The sequence below is a fragment of the Malus domestica genome, chromosome 12 (genome assembly GCF_042453785.1).
Source record: "Malus domestica chromosome 12, GDT2T_hap1".
NCBI lineage: Eukaryota > Viridiplantae > Streptophyta > Magnoliopsida > Rosales > Rosaceae > Malus > Malus domestica.
This window is the reverse complement of record NC_091672.1, coordinates 27585571-27606370: the sequence shown is the minus strand read 5'-3', so window position 1 is coordinate 27606370 and position 20800 is coordinate 27585571. Positions and strand designations below refer to the sequence as shown.

At 36.3% G+C, this 20800-nt stretch overlaps 2 protein-coding genes across 3 annotated transcripts; both read left to right on the top strand.

Annotated features, from left to right (window-relative positions):
* The first annotated feature begins 1870 nt into the window (after positions 1-1870).
* LOC103450867 (ATP-dependent DNA helicase Q-like 1) lies at positions 1871-5620 on the top strand. Of its 2 annotated transcripts, none has more exons than XM_070809222.1 (10): positions 1871-2071; positions 2440-2765; positions 2864-3124; positions 3281-3444; positions 3751-3847; positions 3957-4000; positions 4288-4402; positions 4478-4831; positions 4962-5186; positions 5310-5620. In XM_070809222.1, the coding sequence occupies exons 1-10, from the start codon at positions 1957-1959 to the stop codon at positions 5424-5426; spliced, it is 1818 nt and encodes a 605-aa protein (XP_070665323.1). In that variant the 5' UTR covers positions 1871-1956; the 3' UTR covers positions 5427-5620. The 2 variants fall into 2 exon arrangements, with proteins under 2 accessions (XP_070665323.1, XP_070665324.1); XM_070809223.1 differs by lacking the exon at positions 1871-2071 and adding an exon at positions 2269-2343.
* A 1880-nt stretch (positions 5621-7500) lies between these two features.
* On the top strand, positions 7501-13177 carry LOC103450866 (uncharacterized). The gene is made up of 6 exons (XM_070809588.1): positions 7501-8617; positions 8952-9081; positions 9195-9250; positions 9364-11130; positions 11781-11925; positions 12393-13177. Exons 2-6 carry the CDS (start codon positions 8970-8972, stop codon positions 13022-13024), a joined length of 2712 nt encoding a protein of 903 aa, XP_070665689.1. The 5' UTR covers positions 7501-8617; positions 8952-8969; the 3' UTR covers positions 13025-13177.
* Positions 13178-20800: the final 7623 nt, after the last annotated feature.

The following is a 20800-nucleotide window of genomic DNA, read 5'->3' as shown; positions in this document are numbered from 1 at the left end:
CATTATGGGAGTGCTTTGGCCTCCTTATCGCTTAACTTCGGAGTTCCTATAGAACTCGAAGCTAGTGAGCTCTCAAAAGGCCTCGTGCTAGGTAGGGATGGGAATAGTAAGCCCAAAGTGGACAATATCGTGCTACGGTGGTAGAACAGGCCCGTGAAGTGATCCGCCCCGAACCGGGATGTGACACAGAGGGTTTCATTAATTAATAAAGATATTCACATGAATTATTATGACCGTCTGATCATGATTATATTAATTACATGAATTATTCAAAATTGAGAAAAAAGTTTGTACAAAAATCACTAGGGCTTACAAAATTTTATAAAAAAAAGGCCAAATCGGATAAATGATCTCTATGGTCATAAGGTATTCGGAAGATAGCCTATGTACTAAAAAAATTCGGATATATACCCCTGTGGTGTACTCCGTTAACAAATTTACTCCAAAAGTGATTTTTCCGTTAACTATCTGTTAATACATGGGTAATATTGTACTTTGACGTGTGCATCTTCTTATTCCTCGTCTTTATACTATCCAATGTATAAGAACAAGGTCTGTAATTTGTACTTTCACAACACCCGCAAAACGCTTGATCCCCCATAAATCCAAGACTTGACTTTGTCTATTAGATCTAGTAGTGAACGATCAGGTATTCCCATCGAATGGCAACAAACCAACAAAGAACAAGGAAGCCGCATCTCTTCCTCCTCCTCCTTCTTCTCCTCAAAGCTAAATTCTTTTTATTCTTCTTAATTTCAGTATAATTAACAAATAAAAATAAAATCCCCCACAATAAAAATGGTGGGTGAATTGAAATAAAAGGTATTTATTTTCTTTCTTTTTATATGATTTTGGTTTCCCTTGTCTCTTGTTTCCTCTTTTTGCAAAAATTTGGAACGAAAACAGAAGGCAAATCCTCCTCCTCATCTTCTTCCTCCAAGAATCACACAAAACAATATCACAGGAGGAAATCAAACGGCACAAGATGCACAAAATCTGACAATATTTACAGCCAAAATAATATCACTAACGAAAGTGCTTAAAAATTAAGCAGTAGCAACAATAGCAACAACTCGAAAAAACTTAAACAGTAAAGAAACCCTAACCGATTCCAGAGTCTTCAAGAATGCATCCGGTGATCGATTGGAGCATATCCTGGCGATTCAATCAGAGTAGCTGCAAGTCCATGAGTCCAAGTAGATTGAAAAACCATGAGAAATCTAAGAGATATGGAAGCCAACGACAACATTAAACGAGATGAAGAGGACAATATGACGGCATACGAGCCAAGCAAAAGCAGATGAAGAAGAACCAGAGGTCTCTATGTAAAGAGAGAGAAAAGATGAGAGAGAGATTGAAGAAATTAAAGGCTGGGAAGACTGAGTATCAAAAGGAGGAAAATGAGGAGTACGGAAAAGGTTCCCTTTCAGTCGGAATTGACTCGTATCTCAAGAAATGCATTTTCTTGTATCTCACTTCTTCTTCTTCCTCCACTTCTTCTACCGCCACCACCGCCACCGTCTTTTATTTTGCCGCTTTCAATTCATGTCAAAGTACAATTTTACCCATGTATTAACAGATAGTTAACGAAAAAATCACTTTTGAACCTAATTTGCTAACGAAGTACACCACATGAGTTTAAATCCGAGTTTTTTTAGCATAGGGGTTATCTTCTGAACAACTTATGACTACATGGATCATTTATCTGATTTGGCCTAAAAAAAATTACCCACTATGCTTTTAATTGGGCCTTTTGAAGGCCCATAACCATGTGCAAAGCCGTGATCCACATGCGACAGCCCACTACAGTCAACGACACCGTTTCCCTCTTCCCGCCGTCACTTATATAGTCGACCGCCGGTAAAATTTTAGGTTTCAAAGCAAATTTAGCGCGGGAGATTAAGCAAACCTTCAATTCCAATCAACCAGAGAGATTAATCAAAAGAAGGAAGAAGAATGGACGGTCGCGATCTGGAAGTGGAGAAAGCTCGATTGCTGAGCTTAGCTCTCGATTCCGGGTTCGATGAAGAATCGGCGAACAAGTGCTTGGATCGTCTGGTCAATCTTTACGGTACTCATTGCTCCTCCCTAAATCCCATTTCAGTTTCTATAATTACTAATTTTTTTGTGAAATTCCTAATTTGAATAGAATAAAATAAATTATATTTTGGGTGCATAATTTTGTGGGTTTGTTTTTTGTTTAATTCAAGCGGGAAATCGAAGTGGGTTTTTTGAATTTTGAGATTTTGTGCTGTTCTGGTAGAAATGCGGTTGGATTATGCTGCAACAACAAGCATTTTTCTTAATTTTCAAGTAGTTATGCTGTTGGGTAATAATTTCCAGGTATAATTATGATTAGATTTTATCATTTTAGTATTTATGATTAAAATTTCAACCAAATTACTGTTTGGTCATCTTGTTCTTTGATCTTGTGTTTAGGTGATGATGGCCTGGATTTTATTACCGTGGAGCACTGCGGCGATGATTATCTCACGGCGCTGGCGGAATCTGTGCAAGACACGGAAGAATGGGATGATATACAAGCAATGGAATCTGAAGCTTGTGGAGCTTTGAGTAACATGTTTGGGAGGGACATTCCGAATGGAGTCGAAGCAGATAATGATGGAGACAATATCAACATGGTAGAAGATTCACCCGAACGTGAAGAATACCCGAATTTTATGGTGTTGGATTCTAGTGATAGTGAAGAATTTGAGTTTATAACTCCAATGAGAAAAAAAGTTGGATCAAATCCCTCGTCGGTGGTAAGAACTAGTTCATTGTTAGTCTCATGGCCATATCGTCTTTAATGTTTGAGGAACTATAATTTTCAAGATAGTGAAGTTGTTTGTTTGCGTCGAAGGATTGCAAAAGCACCATTAGTCAAGATTCAGTTCCAACAATTTCTAGTAAGAAGCAGTGCACCCGAATGTCAAAAGATGAAGTGAAAACTCTCAGTTATGAAGAATTACAGGCTTTGGATGATGCTGAGCTGGCCAATGTTGTAATATTTGGTAATAGGGTATTTCGACCCTTGCAGCATCAAGCATGTAAAGCGGCTATGGAAAAGCGAGATTGCTTTATCCTAATGCCTACCGGAGGGGGCAAAAGCTTGTGTTACCAGGTTTCTTCTCTTACGGCTATAACTGCAACACTTTGCTTAGTTGATCTGTTTGTAATCTTGAAATTTGTTATGATTCATGACTCGTTTGGCTAGTTCAACATTGGAAAGGTTTCTTCAAGTCACTGATTTTATTTATATTTTCGGTGTTTTGCACAGCTTCCAGCGACCCTGAAACCGGGTGTGACAATTGTTGTATCTCCACTGCTTTCCCTTATTCAGGATCAGATAGTAACGCTGAACCTCAAATTCGGTGTACCAGCAACTTTTTTGAATTCTCAACAAACCGCTTCCCAAGCAGCGGCTGTCCTCCAAGAGCTAAGGTAAGGTTTTTTGTTTTCTTCTCTTTTCTGTGGACGATAAAATAAGGAACTTTTCTTGTTCTTTAAGCAGAAAGTTTCTCCTTACAAATTTCACTTATACCTTATTTACAACTGACAAGAACTTGTTTGTGGGGGTTGCATGCGTAATTGTTATTTTCTTAAGATATGCTTTTGATTGTTTCTTCCAGCAATTTGATTCCGATAATAATTTTTCACACACCATATGATTATTATTGTTAAATTTATATCTTAGATTATTTGATTACCTGATGATTCGTCTGTTATGTTTCATTTTCTTGTTTCCAGGAAAGATAAACCATCATGCAAGCTTTTGTATGTGACTCCTGAGAGAGTTGTTGGTAACCCTACTTTTCTTGATGCCCTGAAATGCCTGCATTCAAAGGTGAGGTTTCTAAGGTTACTGACTGATTGTATTGTTACCATGAATGCTTGCATTAGATTTTAAAAGCTGTTATGTATCGAGCTTAGATAGTGCTTGGATTAAATCACAGGGGCAGCTAGCAGGATTTGTTGTGGACGAAGCGCACTGTGTAAGGTATGTCCTGTGTTTCGTTACTCGTATGCATGTTTGTTTTGGTTATAGTTGAATTGTTTCCAGCATTATCAGGAGAGTTTTAGATTGGGGGCTGTCCACCTTCTGGTGGGTAGCTAAAGTGGTTAGGTCATGTTACAAATGTCTGGTGTTTGGGTCACTACTCATCATATGATTTTTTTTTTACAGTGTTCTTAAACAAACCACATCAAGTTATGCCACTCTTATTAAACTATGTAATAAGAGTGTTTTGGTAATAATTATTTTATATTCTTCATCATGCTTCACAGCCAATGGGGACATGATTTCCGTCCAGATTACAGGGGATTAGGATGTCTTAAGCAGATATTCCGTGATGTTCCAGTGATGGCATTAACTGCCACAGCAACTCATTCTGTTCGTGAGGTAGGATGATTTTCAGAATGAATTTGTTTCTGCTGTCTGTTATGAAGTAAAAATGTTTGTATGGATGCGTTGCAGGACATTTTAAAAGCTTTAAGAATTCCCCATGCTCTTGTCCTCGAAAGAAGTTTTGATAGGCCCAACTTGAAATATGAAGTCATCGGTAAGACCAAGGAATCACAGAAGCAGCTTGGAGAGCTACTGAGGAGTCGTTTCCAAAACCAGTCCGGAATTGTATACTGCCTTTCAAAAAGTGAATGCGTTGAGGTATCAAATTTTCTGAATGAAAAATTTAAGATGAAGACAGCATATTATCATGCTGGGATTGCTGCTCGCCAAAGAGTTGCTGTGCAAAAGAAGTGGTACACAGGAGAGGTTCAAATCGTATGCGCTACAATTGCTTTTGGGATGGGAATTGACAAACCGGATGTCGTAAGTCCTATTAACCTTTGCATTTTCTTTCTCCGACTCTTTTATGTAATTTTGAAAGTACTGATCTGGTCATTTGGAAACCTGCACCTTATGTTGGATGATCGTTTAATTCCCTTTTCCTTTTGTCTAGCGTTTCGTCATCCACAACACGATATCCAAATCAGTAGAAAGCTATTACCAAGAATCTGGAAGGGCTGGTAGAGACGATCTTCCTGCTGTATGCATTGTCCTATACCAGAAGAAGGATTTTAGTCGGGTTGTATGTATGTTACGTAACGGTCAAGGATGTAAGAGCCAAAGTTTCAAGACATCTATGGCTCAAGCTCAGAAAATGCAAGAGTACTGTGAATTAAAGGTTAGAAACTTCAAACAATCAAGTGATTAATTCGTAACGAAAGATGTATAATCTAGCTTTGTTATATAATCATGTGTTCTTATAGAAAATGTGGTTGGTTTCCTTGGTTTGATGATTTTTCAGACTCAATGCCGGAGGCAAATGCTACTCAAACACTTTGGAGAGTCTTTTGATGAAAATGCCTGCAAGTATGGTTCCAATCCTTGTGATAACTGTGTCAAGGCTTCCTCTCGAAGATGAATGCTTTCTGTCGTGTGATGAAGGAGATAGGGAGAATGAGGATTATTCCGGGTGTATGTAAGTTATTCTCCGAGGTCAATGCTTTATTATTTGACCTCGGGTGAGTTTAATTATTACTCTGCCAACCTTATGTCTCGTCACATTGACTTGGTTTTCTAGTAGTCAAAGGAAAATGAATTAAGATTTTGATTAAATCTAAGATCTATGATTAAGACTAAGATCTAAAATACCATGAAGAATTAGTTAACAAATGGCACATGCAATCATTAGTGATTAACATATTGTTTACGTGCTGCAAAATAGTTAGCATTAGCAAACCTCATTTCCATCTAAGCTAGATTATGACATGTCAACAACCCTACATAATGTGTTTCATGTGGGACTTATTCTGTCTGCAAGTCATTCCCATCTAAGCTCTCTTAGGCTAGTTTGGGGTTGTTGTGTTTTTCAAAATTATTTCTGCTGTGCTGTGAGAATAAAGAGCGGTGAAAAACGGTTTAGTGTTTAGTAAACTATAGTGTTAAAAGTGCTTTAGCAAAAGAAAGATGGAAGGTGAGATTGTCAATATAAAACTTACCCGCCTCCAATGAAAAAAAAAACATTTTTTTTTATTTACTAAACATAATTAAGGCCTCAACTTTTTTTTAAAAAGCTGCTTTTAAGAAAACATAAGCAATCCCAAACTAGTCTTTAATCACCTATTCTCTCTCTAGGTATTGACGCTTTAAACTAATCATGCAACATCATATGAGAAAATTAATATACATGATGATCCTGATAAATTTTTGAACGTTCTGCCACCTACTTTAGAGATCCCTCCTAAAATATTTTTCAAATATAAAAGTTCGAACCTAGATCCCCTTCGGATCTAAAAAATCTGGGCCTAAGGATCAAATGATCCAGCCGTTGAAATTTGATCCAACGGCTACAAACATAGAGCTCATCTAAAAGTTATAATAATTGTAGCTGTTGGATCAAATTTCAACGGTTCGAGTGATTTGATCCTTAAGCTCAAATTTTTTAGATCCAAAGAAGATCTGAATTCTAAAAGTTCATCTTATATCACGCAAGTCTTAACATAAATGATTTAAAACACCTGTCATTTTAACACCCTATTTGGTGCGAGTCTCTCCCACGTGAGAGGTATTTAAGTGAAGATACCAATATCTTGTATGGTGACGCCACCAGATCCAAAGAGGACAAATGAAAACCAACTTCTTTGGCTAAATATCGCATTTTATTATTTTTAGTAAGGAGACTTTTTGCATGGAATCTTAACGAGCAGCAAAAAAAAGATTTGAGATGGCAACAACACCCCTTAAATTATGGAAAATAATGTCACCGTCCAAAAATATACAAATATAGATGTTTTATAAAAAAGATAAATATACTTATGCCCTTTAAGTTTGAGGTGTTTTTCAAAATTGACTGCGAAGTTTCAAATAATTTTTTTGGTACCAATTTACACATTTTGTTTCTTTCTACGTATAATCATTCGTTATGTGTGAGTTTTTTTTTGTCTATGTGGTGCAAATGTAATTTAAGCGTTAGTTTATGTAAGGTTCTCTAGTTCAGTATGTCATCAATTTAATGAATTATCCTACAATCAATCATACCGAATACGCAAATTGATATAATTCAATACATTAAGGTGCAATATGAGAAAATTGAAACTTCATAAGCCATTTTACAAATCACGCAGATCAATATAATTAACCCAAAGAAAAAGAAGGGAAGAGATTGAAGAAGGAGAGAGCTAGAAACAAAATCCATCTTTGTTCCTTTTTGTCCCTTACATAAAGTTTGAATTTTATGAGTGGGTGAGACAATCTACTTAATTCGGCTGTCGAATACAAGAATTTCTCCCAAGTAAAAGTGAAGTGTTGATAAAAAAGAGCAAGGGAAATCATTGTAACCTCATCTAACATGAAATTTGACCATAATTTATGGATCACTAAAACCCTTAAAACACATACAAATTCACATTTATGAAAGCTTGGAACATAAAAATGGGATAAAAGAGTCATTTAGTATTACGATCTAGTGATATTATTCTTCACTTATAAGTGACAGGTCTTAGATTTAATCCTCGTCAAAAATGAATTTGAACCACATTAATACTAATACATTAAATCTATAAAAAATAATAGGACAAAAGAAAGAAAGCCCGTTTGATTTTGAACTCTCTCGGCAATCCCCTAAGTAGGGTCGAAACCGACGACTTAAAAATTGGAGTGATTTGAACCTTCGATCGATCTGGCATTAAAGGTAGGGCCCATAAACCATCAATTTAAGGTCCACGTGGCATGGCAGCATACGCAGTGGCACATGATTTACCCCAAAAAATATAAATAAATAAATAATAGTGTGGCCCAGTAAATAAATAACCAAAACAAGAGAGTAATGCTATTCACAATTAATTTTTATTTTAATTATTTTTTTCTGTCGGATAGTTCTTTGTTAATTATTTTTTACTAATTCATTCATTTCGGTTGTCGAAAATTAAAAAATAGTGTGTAATGTAAAAATGGGTTTGTAAACCCCATAAGAAAAGGAGCGAAATTTTCGCAAGCTTTGGACTCATCAGCCACTCAGCAGCTCTCTCTCTCTCACACAGCGGTTTGTTTTCTTCTTTCTTCTCCCGATTCCTTGTTGGGTGATAACGTCTCTTCTTCTATCATTTCAAACTCTCTCTCTCTCTCTCTCTCTCTCTCTAACTTTCTCTTTCTCTCTCTCCCCCAGTGTCTGCAAATTCCCTTCTGATTTCTCTCGAGTTTTACACTTTTCCTCTGTTGCATTCTCAAAGACTCTCTCTCTCTCTGTTGCTGAAATTTAAAGACTATTTTTTTACTCTCAAAACCCAAATGATTTAGCTGCTCTACGCTTTCAGATCTTCGATCTTTTACTCCACTCCCGATTTTTCTTGTTTTTCAGCACGAGAAAGAGTCCAAAAATAGAAAGAAAGAGTTGGGGTTTGGAAATGTGGGTTCTTGGGTAAAGTGAATGTGGTTCAATTGACTCAAGGTTTACTCATTCGACTGAAGCTTCTTCTGCGTGTTTGAATATTTGGTTGCTGAGTTCGGAAGCGTCGGATTTGAGTGATTTGGCTCTGTCTTCAGAAGGAAAAAGAAGAAAAAAGGAGTGAACTTTGGAGTGTGTAAAAATGGGGTTCTGCAGATGAAGGATTTCAGGTGAGACTTTGATTGAAAAGATTAGAGATTTGTGCTTTCTATTGATTTTAAAGGGTACCCAATTGCTTTCTATTGATTTAGTGGTATAATCCGATTTTGTGGTATTGATTTGAAAAATGCTGTACATTTTAAGCAAATGATGAAACTTTAGGAGTGTAATTTTGTTTTTTCAATTTGTCAATAAGCAATGTAGGTAAGTTTTAGGTCTTAATTTATGCTAATTAGTTGTTAGTATTGTTATATTTCAATACCTTTGCAGATTTATGGTTCAAGCATTTTAGTACAGATTGCCACATGGGTTCTGTTTAAGTGATCCATTTTGTTTGAATCCCAGGCTCCGATAGGTCTGTGGATGACAAAAATGGAGGTTGAGAAGAAACGTTCGAAAGGGGGCTTTCTTAACTTGTTTGATTGGAATGGAAAATCTCGGAAGAAGCTCTTCTCGGCCAGCTCTGAATCATCGGGTAGATATATTTTCAATTTTACTTATTTTTTGGTGCATATCTTGCTTTTTGATCTGCAAGTGGTGGTCCTTAGTTATGCATTGTGTTTAACTTATGCCATTTTGACTGTAAAGGATTAAAGCAAGGAAAAGAAAATGTGGAGAGTTTCCAGAAGTCAGGGCTCTATAGGGTAGGCAACGATCCTCTACCCTCTTATGTTGGTCATACTAGTGTTTGTCTTTCATGTAATGAAAGTACTGAGAATCTCTGTTTTTACTTGTTATTCGATTGGGATACTTGCAGGTAGAGGTGGATGAAAGTGGAACTGGAACCACTTCAAGTAATAAGGGAAGTGGTGATTGGAATTGTGCTTCATCAGTGACTAGTGATGAGGGATGTAGGGCTAGAGCCCCTGGTGTAGTTGCTAGATTAATGGGTCTGGATTCATTGCCTGCTTCAACTGCCCCTGACCCCGAGCTATCTTCTGCCCTACTCTTTGATTCCCAATCACTTAAAGCATCTCAACATGAGAGGAGCGGTCGTAATTTGTGGAGTGATTTTTATGCCACAGAGTACATAAATGTGCCAAAGAAGCTGGATAGGTTTTCTTGGAATCTTGTAGAGCCTAGGACACAGGGGGTGCCGAGCCACCCAATTGAGAGATTTCAAACTGAAGCTTTGCCTCCAAAGTCAGCTAAGTCAATTCCAGTTACTCACCATAAGCTTTTGTCGCCTATCAAGAGTCCTGGCTTCATTCCACCAAAAAATGCAGCTTATGTAATGGAGGCGGCCTCAAAGATCATTGAGGCAAGTCCTCGAGCATCTGCCAGGAGCAAAGTGTCATCTGTAGGGCCTTCTTCGATTCCCTTGAGAATTCGGGATTTGAAAGAGAAGATGGAAGCTGTGCATAAAGCATCAGGACCTGAAAGACCCAAGGAAGCTAGTGACTTCAGGTATATGAAAGGACTGCCTAGTGACAGGCGCCATAACGGGTCAGATAATGTACCAGTAGCCAAGGCTTCTGTGGATTCAGAAAAACAAAGTTACAGGGATGTGAGGAATAAGGGCAAATCAGTATCCCTTGCAGAACAAGCAAAGGTCAATATTCAGAAAAGGGAGGGGTCGACTTCTTGTCGTAATAGAAGTTTTATGAACCAGAAGGAACAGAATGAGGTCAAACAAAATCAGTTTTCCAAGAGCAAGTCAAGTACACAAAGATCTACGCATAAGAGAACTTCCGTTGAGAGCGCCAGAACTGCGCTCAAGCAGAATAACCAGAAGCAGAATTGTGTATCTAACAGAGATAAAATGACTTCAAAAAGTATGGTTCCTAATCAGCCTACTAGAAGAATGCAGCCACCTAATGGCTCTACTGGGCCAATGAAAACTGTGAATAAGACTATTGTAAGCTCTGAGATTGGATCTGGAAAGTTGGGCTCAAGGGCGACTGCTAATGGAAAAGAGTTTCCGTTATCCACAAGAAAGATTGTTTCTGGAAAGGTAAGGTCTGTTCATCAGGATGATCATTCAGAAGAAACTGTTTCCGATGATTCATATATCGGTGGAGATGAAAAGTCAGTGAAATGTAATTTTTCAAGGAACGGGTGTTCCAATTTGGGCGCAGATAATAGGAACCAAGGCATGGATGTTATTTCATTTACATTCACGTCTCCCCTGAAAAGATCATTCTCTGAATTGCAGTCACCTGGTCAACTCACAAGTATAAATAACAGCTTTTATATTGATTCTTCTGGTCACAACAATCAGCAGTTCTATCCCGAGAATTTCACATTATCTTCTCCTGGGTTGAACGTGATTGGTGGTGATGCTTTGAGTGTCCTTCTGGAACAAAAGCTTCAAGAACTTTCATGTAAAGTTGAGTCATCTCAACGCAACCAATCCAGTGAAGTGACTTCTGGTACTTCTACGTCTTGCTTGCAAGATATGGTTTCCAGTGTGGCAAGCACTACATCAAGAGGCAAGGGGTTCAAAGTTGGTTTAACCAAAGATAAAACTGACAGCACAGACGACTATGATTGCTTGTCAGTTGAGGTTAACCAGCAGGGGCAGGTTAGTTTCTTTTGTATGTAAATTTTTCCTTTTGCAGCTTCTGTTTTATGCTTAATGTTCTTGACTCGTGATTTTTCGCCCTTGGTTTTTCATGATCGAGTCAAAAGGCACTTAAGATGTTTGGGGGGCTCATCTGTTGTTTGTGCTAGGACACGAAATCTAATGCATGGACTAGTTGTACTAACTAAATGAAACAACATTGATAATTGAAGCAAATTATTCAGCATATGGATGAATATTTGGGATGTGGATAGGCCTTGCAGATAATGTAATTAGTAAAACCAGATACGGTGTTAAGTTACAGAAACCACTGTAATTTAGTTTGTTTTATAGGCATCTAAAATATAGGTCGTCTTGAGATATGCATCTGTGCTTCAAGTGAAGATTCTGTATTAAAATTCAAATTCCACTGCGGCAGGGTGAAAATATTTTTGAGAGATCGATGACAATATAAGCAATCAAGATATGGTAGTCTGTATTTGATCCATCTTTGTGAACACGATTCACATTTTATAAATATTTGAAATTTTGGATAAAATTCTTTCACTCTGGTCCCATTAATCTTTTCAATAGCTGCGTTATTTTAAATCTGATTTTACGTTATGAAGATTTACTCACCATGCTAGTCAAATTCTCTTAAACAATTTCAGGGATCAGAAGGGGTGGAAGAGTGTAGCAGTAGCAGTAGAAACATTACAACTGGAAAAGAATTTGATCGACGTCGTAGTCCAGTTTCAATTTTTGAACACTCAGTTGAGAGTCGAACCTGCACAGATAACAGAAGTAGCGCCAATGGTACAACTACAGTCTTCTTTTCTATATCTTCCTTTTCCAGTACATACGTTCATAACTATGACTTAGATCTAAGTGTCAGATTAAAAGAGTTGTTTTGCAATGTGAATAGCTTCAAATTTACTCAGCAGTCAATATCATCAAAGAATAGCCAAAAACCCAGTGAACCAGAGAAAATATGAAGATCTATTCAACGGGGGCGAGTTTTATGTATATGCAAGAACGTGAATTACACAGCTTTGAGTATTTCCATGCCAGTTGATAGTCTTGCATGGTAAATTAGATAAGACAAGCTTAGTGGAACCTCTTGTAAGACTCGAACCGCCCCCTCCCCCTTTCGGCCTCCATTGTACCAAAAAGGAAAAGGGAAACCTCTTTATATGATTTAGGCACTATGTTATAACGAAACATACACATGTTCTTGTGATAGAAAAATGACTTAACATGCATGCAATGCTCTCCATTTACAGGCAGTGACAGTGAGAGATGTTCATTGGCTCAACTTCAAGATCAAGGCAGTTCACTCTCTTCATATGGTGTTTCAGATTTCCTCGACTCAGCCTCTTCAGCTTCTAGAGGGGATGCCAGCGGAAAGAGTACGACTATGATATCAGGTTCGCATTCAAATGACTGGGAACTGGAATATGTGAGATACGTCCTTAGCAATGTAGATCTAGAGATGGAAGATTTCGCCTTGGGTGATGCTCAACATGTCATCACCCCAAGTCTCTTTGAGCATTTGGAGAATCAAGAACAAGAAGAGTATCCGAAGGTCGAGCAGAAGATTGTGTTTGACTGCGTAAATGAAGCCCTGCAGTTCAGATGCAAGCAAATATTTGTGGGAAGCCGCAAAGCGTGGGATAGATTGACCGCATTGTCTCAGAGGAAGGGACGATTAGCTGAGGAGTTGCACAAAGAGATTTCGGGTTGGAAAAACATGAGAGAGCTGATGGGGGATGAGCTTGTGGACAAGGATATGAGCACGCAGCGTGGAAGATGGCTCGACTTTGAAGTTGAAGTGTTTGAGGAGGGTCTAGAGATTGAGAAGGGGGTACTAGATTGTCTGGTGGATGAGTTGGTGTCTGATTTTTTGAACTTTTAGGCCCTCTTTAAGCTTGCCTTGTATTAATTATTTACCTTGTGCATACTACAAAATTTTACTATATTTCGGTGTATGACATGCACCAAGACAATTGACGGCTGAACGTGTGATTCAAGTTGTAATGGAAAATTACCACTGGTGCATACTAGAAAATTCTCCTTCTACTGATCCAATCTCCCAAATGAAGGGAAATTTAACTACACTTCTTACGTTAAGGTACTATTGTCCAAAACTTATCACGCGTCATGTATTTTAACTCTAAAATATCTCAATAACATCACATGATTAGTTTAAGACACTGTCATCTTGTCTTCTTGGTTTTAAGTAATTCTTAGTTTTACCGCTAAGATTCCATTCCTCTGGATACTAACTAGAGATTTTGGCTTGGTGTGAAGTTTGAGTGAGACCTTGTCAGGGATTTTATCCAATTAATGGAACCATGTGATTCTGGTTCTAGTTTTGCTAATGCTACCAATCTGACTCCTAGCACTGGTCCAATCTCAAGGTCGAAATTACTAAACTCCCCAAGTGATATATTCAACCCTACTGAGGAGAAGAAATTATGTAGGGGCATTTGGAACATGTCATCTGTAAGGAAGCTTTTACAAATCAGATAGACTGTATTGTTATTAAGGGACATTCTTAGGTGCTCCGGAGGATTCAGTACTTCGGGAGTTTTAGTCGTTAGATTTTTATTTAAAAATATAAAAATCAAGATCTGATAGTTAAAACACTTGGAGTACACCGAGTACTCTAGAGCACCCAATAATTTTTGTTGTTACTAATTCATCACTTGACAAGCATCTGCTGGATGGATGGTGTACCTTTTGAACACGTGATAAACATCCATTAGATGAGTGCCGACACTAGAATAATGTATTGGTTGCAAGGAAAATCTTTGACCTTGTGTATTCTGGTCTCATCTGACTCACGTTGGTTCAACAGTGAGAACTGCCCTAATCATGCAGCAACGTAACGGGTGAGCTAAAATTGTTATAAAGTAGAAGAAAATATGTTGCGTCATTGCGGAATATCTTCTAACGTATACAACGTAACGAGTGTTATAAACACAAGAATATACATGTCCAGTTATAAGTAGATTCTCTTAAAAATTAGGAGAAAATATGTCATGTCAATGATGAGTATAAACAATCGTGACCTACTCACACAAAGGCAGTTGAAGACTAAGAGTAGTAGTAAACAAATGGGGTAAAATTAAACCTGTCAATTTAACAGGTCTACCCGTTGGTAACCCCTTAAAATGAATAAAATTATTTCCTTTTCTTGTTTAACCACAAACAGAAATAGAGTAATGTAAAAACAGTAAAAAAAAAAAAAAGGAATTTCAACCATGGCAAACCAACTGGCCTACCCTTCATCTGCATTTCTTACCTCCATTGAGGGGGACAAAGGCTAGCTGTGTAGGTCAATAGCCAGAACATGTTCCCAAAACTTCATCACATTGAATTAAAGATCTTCTTTTTTTCACAATTTTTATTTTTGATAAATTGACTTTTTCTTTATTGAATAGCTGCCTAACAGGGTAATAAATAAAAACTCTAACCATTTACTTCAAAATCCAAGAACAACTCTTCATTCATAATGTTTAGGGTTACGCATCATTCATTGATTGATCAAGGTAGCTTTTGCTTGCTTCCAAGTCCAAGTGGTAGCGTAAGAAGTTAGTCGCCATAAGCGAACTTCCGGGCCGAGATGGTATTTTGAAAAGGGAATTTTGAAAACATAATTTTGAATACAGAGATAAACGCTCTTAATTACTTAAGTTGTAATTTTTTTAAAAAAATCAGAAATGATGATGAAAAGAGTTGGAGTTCCACCTTAAAATCAATTGGCAATGTAGGAGTATCACAATTACTTATAAGCACATGCAAGGTCTCCTAATGTGGGATTCATTCTCAACACGTTTCCTCACGTGTGTCGAATTGTCTAGCCAACGTGTGGACAACACAAATCGGATGATGTGGAATACGTGTGGCCGTTAGGCTTCAAACATGGGACATCATGCTCTAATATCTTGAAGAAAGTTGGGGTATAAAACTAATTGGCAATATGAGGAATAACCGAATTACTTTTCTGCACAAGCAAAGTTCCTCATTTCCCGGACGTAAAGGTGGGCACTTGGAACCAAAAACCGAAACCGAAACACGAACCAAATCGAATTGCACCGAACGGTTTGGTTTTGCGGTTTTGAAACTAAACAGCATTGTAAGGAATGATTTGGTTTCGGTTTTGGCTTTTAAAAACCGCACTGCAAATACTAATAAACATTTAATTAGATGTCCATATGAGATGTCATGTTTTAATTGGTTGTTCATTAGAGTTCCATACATTTAGTATCTACTCAACCACACTAGAATATCATCATTCATCATTTGTTGCATGTTTGCTTGCTGCATATATAGTTGCTGCTTGTTTGTTTGTGTATATATTGTCCTAATTTTAGACAGAAATAGATTATCAAAACATCCTCACTCAATGTATTCATTGTTAACATGCGTTCATTAATTAATGTATTGTGTAGAAAATGAGACCGTCTTATGTGTAGATAGATGTATACTTTAAAATGTATATATCTTTCTTAAAAACTGAACCAAAATCGTACCGAATCGAACCAAATGGTTTGGTTTCATTTCAGTTTTGGCTTCAAAACTGCACCGAACCAAACCGTAAAAAGTTTTGGTTTTGGTTTTGGTTTCACTCAAAACCACACCGAACCAAACCTTGCCACCCATACCTGGATGTGGGATTCACTGAAAACAGATAACCATAATACAAACACTCTCTAAACTTTCACTCTCTAAATTGTTGTAAAAGTTCCGAATTCTCCCCCTCTTCCCAATAATAGTAAAAAACAAAAAAAAATCTTTTACCACACAGAGTCATGAAAAGCATACAATAATACAAACACTCATCTATAAATTATTGTAATAGTTCCGAACTCTCTTCCTCTCTCCCTCCCCACAGTAATAGTAAATATATATATATATATATGTATATATATATTTTTTTTACCAGTCAGTCATTAAAAGCATACAATAATACAAACACCAGTTTCCTTGTACCAAACTGTTGGTGGCCTGGTTGGTAAATCATGTGCCAGCAAGTGGGCCTTTTTGTGTGACTTATTGCTCTGTACAAGCTTTGATCAAAACAAAAGGGCTTGTATTAGAGTATTGCTCTAACTAACTTAACCTAACAGAGCTCCATATAAAACCAAAAGCCATAACTGTTGATATCTAATTGGCAAGCCAATTCATGGCTGCCAGAAATTGTACTACGTAGTAGGACTTTTTATTCAAAATGATCTCTGACGTTAGCATAACTCTATACTTTGACCCATGACAATGAAAATTGATTGAAGTGGCCCCTAAGTTTGTTAGCTATAAATCATTTTGGTCTTCCACGAAAAATTTGTCAATATCTTCGTTAAATAGTCACGTAAACGACTACGTGACCACTTTTTTAAGGAATAAGGATTAAAATGATTCACGGTGGACAACTCGGGAATCATATCTATCGATTTTTATTGTCAGAGACCAAAATAAAGAGTTATACAAATCTCATCTTGACTAAAAAGCCTTTATGTAACCACACCGGTATCTTTAAAGGTGGAATAGGATCATCTTCGGATAATCAATTAATCGTGTCTATTTATCGTACATCGTGCAATTAGAAATTATTTTAATTATTTTAATTTAAAATTGAATATAAATAGTACCTAACGAAAACTGACTGCACGATATACAATAAACGGACATGATTGATTGATTCTCAAATCCCTACAAAGAGAATCCGGAGAGGATACTTTTCAGTAAAACCTTACCCTTAATACCCATTTATTTAGACTTAGTAGCGGACACTTGCAGAATTCTTTACCAAACACATCAAGCATAGGGTTCTTTTTGGATGATGATTTTTATGGGTTTCATTTAATGTTCATTGACTAATCGTTGTGGATGGGAAAAAACCAGATTTATGAACATTAACCCCAAGATTCACATTGTGCAAACAAACAAAAAATAGAAGAAAAAAACAGAGCATGTGATGGTGTGGCAAAATGCACATGGTCATGCTCTCAATTTCTTTGCCTAATTTAGATTGGATTTTGGACCATATGAACCAAACTCTATTAAACACATCTTTCAGCTTCAGCTTGGTAGTTAAGTAACTGGACAGGCAATGACTTGTACTCGTTGATTATTCTAGATTGAGAAACGCTAAGGTGATTTTCTCAAACTTGAGATTCCCTGGGGACTCTCCATGTACTATTCGCTAACTCATTTTTTGGCATAATTAATGTTTTATAATGCTAGTACAGAAATTAACGTTAAACTGTGAAATAAAAGAAAGTTTATATGGAGTCTTACTTTTGCAAGCGCGATGTTTACATTTTTCTTTTGGGTTCTAATGTGGGCTCATAATATTTCCCATGCTACATAAGCATGGCCATTGGCCACCTTTCTCTCTATAAAACCAATATTCTTATTTCTTGGATAGAGGGAAATCTGCAAAGAGACTCTCCATCCACAAAGTATGCAGATTACAAGATTAATTAGTATTTTTGTTATCTTTATTCTGATTAAACTATGGTTTTACTTAGGCAGATTGGGGGTTTTATAATTGATTAATTATTAGGGGGGAGAGTATAGGTATAGATGCAGAACCTCAGCCTTGGGACAGCTGCCCAAAAGTTAGGATCCTATGAAGAGAGCTATGGCATAGTGCATGTTGCCCTCTTTTAAATATAATTTTAGATTAGATTATTTAATGGAAGTTTTACCGAAACACTCAAGATATTGTTCATTTTTAACGAAAAATTACATTTTTACCTTTAATTGGTACTATTCACTACACCTTTATTTTTCATTAAAACTAAAGTTTTTTTGAACTTTTCGTTAGTTTTCATTTATTTTAATCGAGTGCAAATCTATATATGTTTTATGAAATGCTAAGAAGACTCTATCAAAAGTGAGACTCTATATGAACTTTCTGTTGTCTCATATTTTTTATATAATATTTTATAATGTTGGCATGAGATTTGACGTTAAACTGTGAAGTGGTAGAGAGTCGATAAAGAATCATACTTTAAAATAGTCTTTTAGAATTTCTCGTGTTTTCTTAATGTAAATGTAATGATCAAAATACGAGTGAGTTTAGTTGTTGACTTGAGAGAGTAATATATGGAGCTTACGAGGCCACATCCATTTACTAAATTGGAGCTAAAATCTTATATCTAAGCCTAAATATAAGTTCAAACTTCTTCAATGCACACGAGATTTAAAACTTATATATAAGTTTTCGAAAAAAATGAAACTCAACTGAGTTTCAATATGATTTGTGTCTAACGTGGAATTCATACCAACAAGGAAAAATATTATTAACATAAGAAAAATAAGATTTGAGTTTTGGCTTCACGTACCCAAGTTGTGAAAACCCTCTCCTCCTATTAAAATACTCAAATCTTAAAATTTGTATTGAATGTCATACAAATCAAACACATAAAACCTGATTTATACGCAGGTTGTCAAATTCATTTGGGTTTGAGTATTTTGGTTTTCTCCTCCAATGCAAATATTTATATAGTCTTATATTTAAGTTTTAAGATTTGAGACATTGCATTGAATAAATAAAAAAAATATTGGAGTCAAATACAAAATTGTGCATTGGAAATAGGGTCGAAGCAAGAAATTTAAAAGAATGATGGCATCCTTAAACAACAAGGTACAATTAAAAAAACTAAAAAATTTACTGCACAAAACACTTATATATTAATCTATAAAGTTTTGCATACAACATCTTACAATATTCTTCAACGCGTTTTTATGTGTTTGACAGCGGTGCATGACAACATCATTACCAAATATCATCAAATATCTCTCTCTATAAAAATAATCATGTTATTATTCATCCATTGATCTCCCATTCGATTTCTCAATTGATTCTTCAAAAATTTCATGGCCGAAAAAGCTCTTTCAACAGTGATAGTAGCAACTGGAAGAATTAGTGCTAATGTCACAAACATGTAAACTAGCGGATACACCTTGTCTTTTTTTCATTGGACCATTTTTTTTTAGAGTTTAATTAGAATTGACGTTGGAATTGAAATGCAATCCATATTTTCATTTGTGGTTTAATTAGGGCTTAGGAATTGGAATGCAAAAGTACACACACACAATTGAGTGGGGGCGGATGCCCCCCCCCCCAAGGCCCTATACAGCTCCGTCCTTGATTGGAAAAGGTTGGACTCAATATTCATATTGAAACCCAAATTTGGATCCCAATTTTGTCGAAAATCAAATATGAGCTTTTAGGTCTCCGGTAAGTTAGAGATGATTAGCCTCGTTATTGAGCTAAAATACAATATTTGAGTTTTTGGTCTCCTGTGCATTGGAGATGCTCCAAAAAACACACATTAAAAATCCCACGAAATAAGGAGGACGGCTATGGCAGAAGCAACTATGCATTGAAGAGGGATGAGAGGCAAACACTTTCTCTCTTCTGTGTAGGTGAAGAGGGAGAGAAGCAAAGCAACCATGATTAATAAGACCTTTCGATTTAGGCCGGAAAAAGTTTGTGTGATACTCGTAAATTGAGCTCATAAGAATTATATTTTAACAGTGGACTGGCAAATTATAAATTACTAGGTTTTAAAGTATGACTCTTATAATGATTGAAGTCATACTAATATAACTGTAATGTTATCAGTATCAACTCAAACAACCTGATTTTTGTAAGTAAACTTCACACCCATTCAAACTACTCTGTAAACAATAAAGATACCAATATTTGAGGGCAATGTGCAGCTCACTCACTCGCCTTTCTCCTCCTCCTCCTCCTCCTCCTCGACTCTCAACACTTAATATTTATTTAAGTTTGTCAACGGAGGTAGCTACTTTCTCATTTTCCAAGGTCCATCCCGGCTCTTCTCTCAATGTTTTGCGGCCTTTTAATTCTTTTTATGCCGTAAACTTGTAGTAGTTGTTAATTGTTGTGGGTATTATTGGAGAACAATTCAGAAATAAACAAAAATAACAGAAATTTTAATATTTTATTAACCAAAATATACTTACTATACAAAACGAAAATTACACAATAAATACAGAAATTAATGTTACTAATTTGATTACAGAAGGTAGAGGCTAGAGTAAAAGTTATGTCCTTTGAACAATATTTTCGTCCCACTCCTGTGCTTGTGGTTCTATAACGTCTGCTCGACCAGGATTCAACTACCTAATTCTACAATCCGCACTGGATTCTAGAACTCTAGCAAATTTGTTTTTTGTGTGTTTACTCTCTAGAAAATTCGTACAGAAGGAAAGAGCAAGAAAAGATATGTTCCATTTGGATACTGTGATTGTAGATATATAGGCTTTTTCACACCCTTTCAAATACATGTTCAGTGTATTTAAGGTACACAACTCTTTCTAAGAGCCGTGTCTTTTAATCAAAATGTTTTTAATTAATAAATTAATTAAAAACTTAATCCGAAAATTAAAATTAATGAATCAGATTAATTTTAAATTCTAAGGAGGCCCAAGGCCCTTATATTGATGAATTAATATTAATTGTATTTAGGCTATATTATACAAGTCTAATCCACACAACCATAAGGCCCAAGCCTTCAATCCGTTTCCAAATGGTCCATGTTGTAATTACTAGACTAAAGCACTAAATCTATATAAAGGCCATTGAAAATCTTGTTTTCCCCAATATGGGACAAGAGTCTCAAAACTTCCAACATGTATTGTTCGCATA